Source organism: Oratosquilla oratoria, chromosome 11, assembly GCF_046742065.1.
Source record: "Oratosquilla oratoria isolate Oo_2021 chromosome 11, ASM4674206v1, whole genome shotgun sequence".
Classification (NCBI taxonomy): Eukaryota; Metazoa; Arthropoda; class Malacostraca; order Stomatopoda; family Squillidae; genus Oratosquilla; species Oratosquilla oratoria.
This window is the reverse complement of record NC_134787.1, coordinates 64,616,716-64,619,215: the sequence shown is the minus strand read 5'-3', so window position 1 is coordinate 64,619,215 and position 2,500 is coordinate 64,616,716. Positions and strand designations below refer to the sequence as shown.

General features: G+C 55.9%; 1 protein-coding gene across 1 annotated transcript in view; it reads left to right on the top strand.

Moving 5' to 3' along the window:
* The first annotated feature begins 1,962 nt into the window (after positions 1-1,962).
* Positions 1,963-2,500, top strand: part of LOC143030073 (uncharacterized) — a 2,196-nt gene continuing 1,658 nt past the window's right edge. Inside the window, exon 1 of the mRNA XM_076193276.1 lies at positions 1,963-2,500. This exon is cut by the window's right edge and continues 1,658 nt beyond it. Coding sequence (XP_076049391.1) covers positions 1,963-2,500 — 538 coding nt within the window.

Here is a 2,500-nt window from a genome sequence, read left to right as displayed (position 1 = left end):
GTATTTGTGGTGTGAGCGTGAGTGTGTATGGCGCGGACGGGGACGGACGGTTGGCACCCCCTCCCCCTCTTTCTGGGGGGGGGGGATAGGGGGTCAAAGGGCACGAGCGCCGATATCCCCCTTCCCACCCGAATGTGTGGGGAGGGGGGGGTGGCCTCACGTTGGCTTGGGTGGCGCAGTGCCGAACAAGGACCGTGCGTGGGTGGTGGTGAATGCGAGTGTGAGTGGAGTGTACAGTACCCAGAAAGGGGGATATGGTAAGCTAGCATTAATGGTTAGGAGGTAGGGAATTAGGCTAGAGAAGTGGAGAGTGTGCCGCAAAGGAATGTAAGGGACCACCCAGGAGCGACCGAAACCGAAGAACCGACGTCATCGACGCACAAGTAAGTACTTTTGAATCACAAGCTATCTAGGCACTGCAAAAATGACTACGTCCGCAAGTGGAAACGGGCCATCAATGTCCGCACCTGAGAGTGAAAACGAACCGTTCAAGGTGAATAGTGTCACCTTAAGGCCGTTTGACGGGACAGGAGATGTCTCCGTGTGGCTAACAAAGGCAGCCTTGGTCGCGCGGCTAACGGGAGTGAAGGATGTGGCGAGTTACATCGCGCTAAATTTAGAGGGCGCGGCTTTATCCGTCTACATGGAGATGGCAACCGAAGATCAAAAGGAAGTGGAAAAGGTGAAGGAGAGGTTACAGGAAGTTTTTGGCGAGAGTCCCTTTGAAGCGTACTGCAAACTACGGCGAATGCGGTGGACGGGAGAACAGGTTGACGTGTTCGCAAACGACATTAGGGGATTGGCAGGCCTGATTAATCTCGAGATGGTAGTGAGGATGGCTTTCGTGAATGGGTTTCCGGATTACATATCGACTGGGCTGCAGGCAATGGAAAATGCAGCAAAGGCAGACATGAGCGAACTTATAGCCCGCGCCAGGCTCCTGACTAAGGCTAAGGATGAAGAGCCGATGGTGGCTGTGGCCAACGAACAGACACAAAGGAGAGTGCCCTCGGCGGGAGAGGGTGCGCGGGCGAGGACAGTGGCCACTGACCGAGAAGGGAGAACGGGTGAGCTCGGGGGTGACTACAACAGATGGCGCGGGCTGTCGAGGGTCCGTTGTTACGAGTGTCGGAGACTGGGTCACCTGGAAAGGGACTGTAAGGAGGTAGAGCTTATCTGTTACTCGTGCAATCAGCCAGGGCACATGGCCCGAAATTGCAGTCAGGGAAACGGGACATCGGCGGCCACTATGCGAGGGGCCGCCGAGGAAATGTAAGGACACCGTTCAGTCGTATGCCGATCGTGGATATTTGGGTGAGAGGGAGACGCGCGAGGGCGCTGATAGACTCTGGCTGTTCAACCACGATCGTGAGGACCGATATAGTTCAAGAGTTCAGACGGGGAGATGTGGCCCTGACGACAGTCGACGGGAGAGAGACGATATGCGATGGCGACCAGGAAATTGAAATGATAGTGGAGGGTATCCCGATACGACTAAGAGTGCTCGTCATTAGAACGATTCTGGAGGGAATTGACGTGGTGCTGGGAATGGACGGAATTACCCAGCTTGGAGAAGTCACGTTCATCGGTGGGCTCGTACGGATTGGAATGAGGCAGGACTCGGAAGAGAGGATGAAGAACCGACCGAGGCCGGGTGAGGACGTAGGAATGGCAATGGGAGCCGCGGAGGGCGGTGCTGGCCCGAAGCTCGACCCTGGGGAGAGGGCGACGCCGTGCACGATTGAGGACGAGGACTTCCGGGCGGAATTTGACGGCCGGAAGTGGGAAGTAGAGTGGTATCCGAAGGAAAGCTCGCCCGTCTTGAAGAACAAAGTCGACTGCTACACACGGACCCTCAGAGAGGGGGTGAGGGAGGACTTTGACCTCGAAGTGGAGCGATGGATCGAGGAAGGAATCTTGAGTCCCTGGGAGGAACCAGTGGAGGGCGGAATCCTGCCCTTGATGGCAGTGGTGCAGCCAACCAAGAGAAAGGTACGACCGGTGCTGGACTTCCGAGAGCTGAACCAGTTCGTGAAGTGTCATACTGGCGACGATTTTGTAGATGTATGTAGTGAGACCCTACGCAGGTGGCGCCGAAGGAGGGGGGCGTCCGCCGTTGTAGACTTGCGGGCGGCTTACTTGCAAATTCACGTGACTAAGAAGCTATGGAAGTACCAGCTAGTAAAATACAAAGGGAGAATTTACTGCTTGACCAGACTAGGTTTTGGGCTCAGCTCGGCCCCGAGGATCATGACGAGAATCCTGAAGACGGTACTGGAGAAGACTGAAGCGATGAAGAAGGGCACTGACTCGTACCTAGACGACATACTGGTGGACGATGGCATAGTATCAACGTCGAACGTGGTGGAACATCTGGCTCGGTACGGATTGACAGCTAAGGAACCGGAGCCGTTGGAGGGAGGAGCGGTGTTGGGACTGCGACTGGAAAGGAATGCGGCAGGAACGCTGATGTTCAAGCGAGGGAACGAGATCCCGAAGG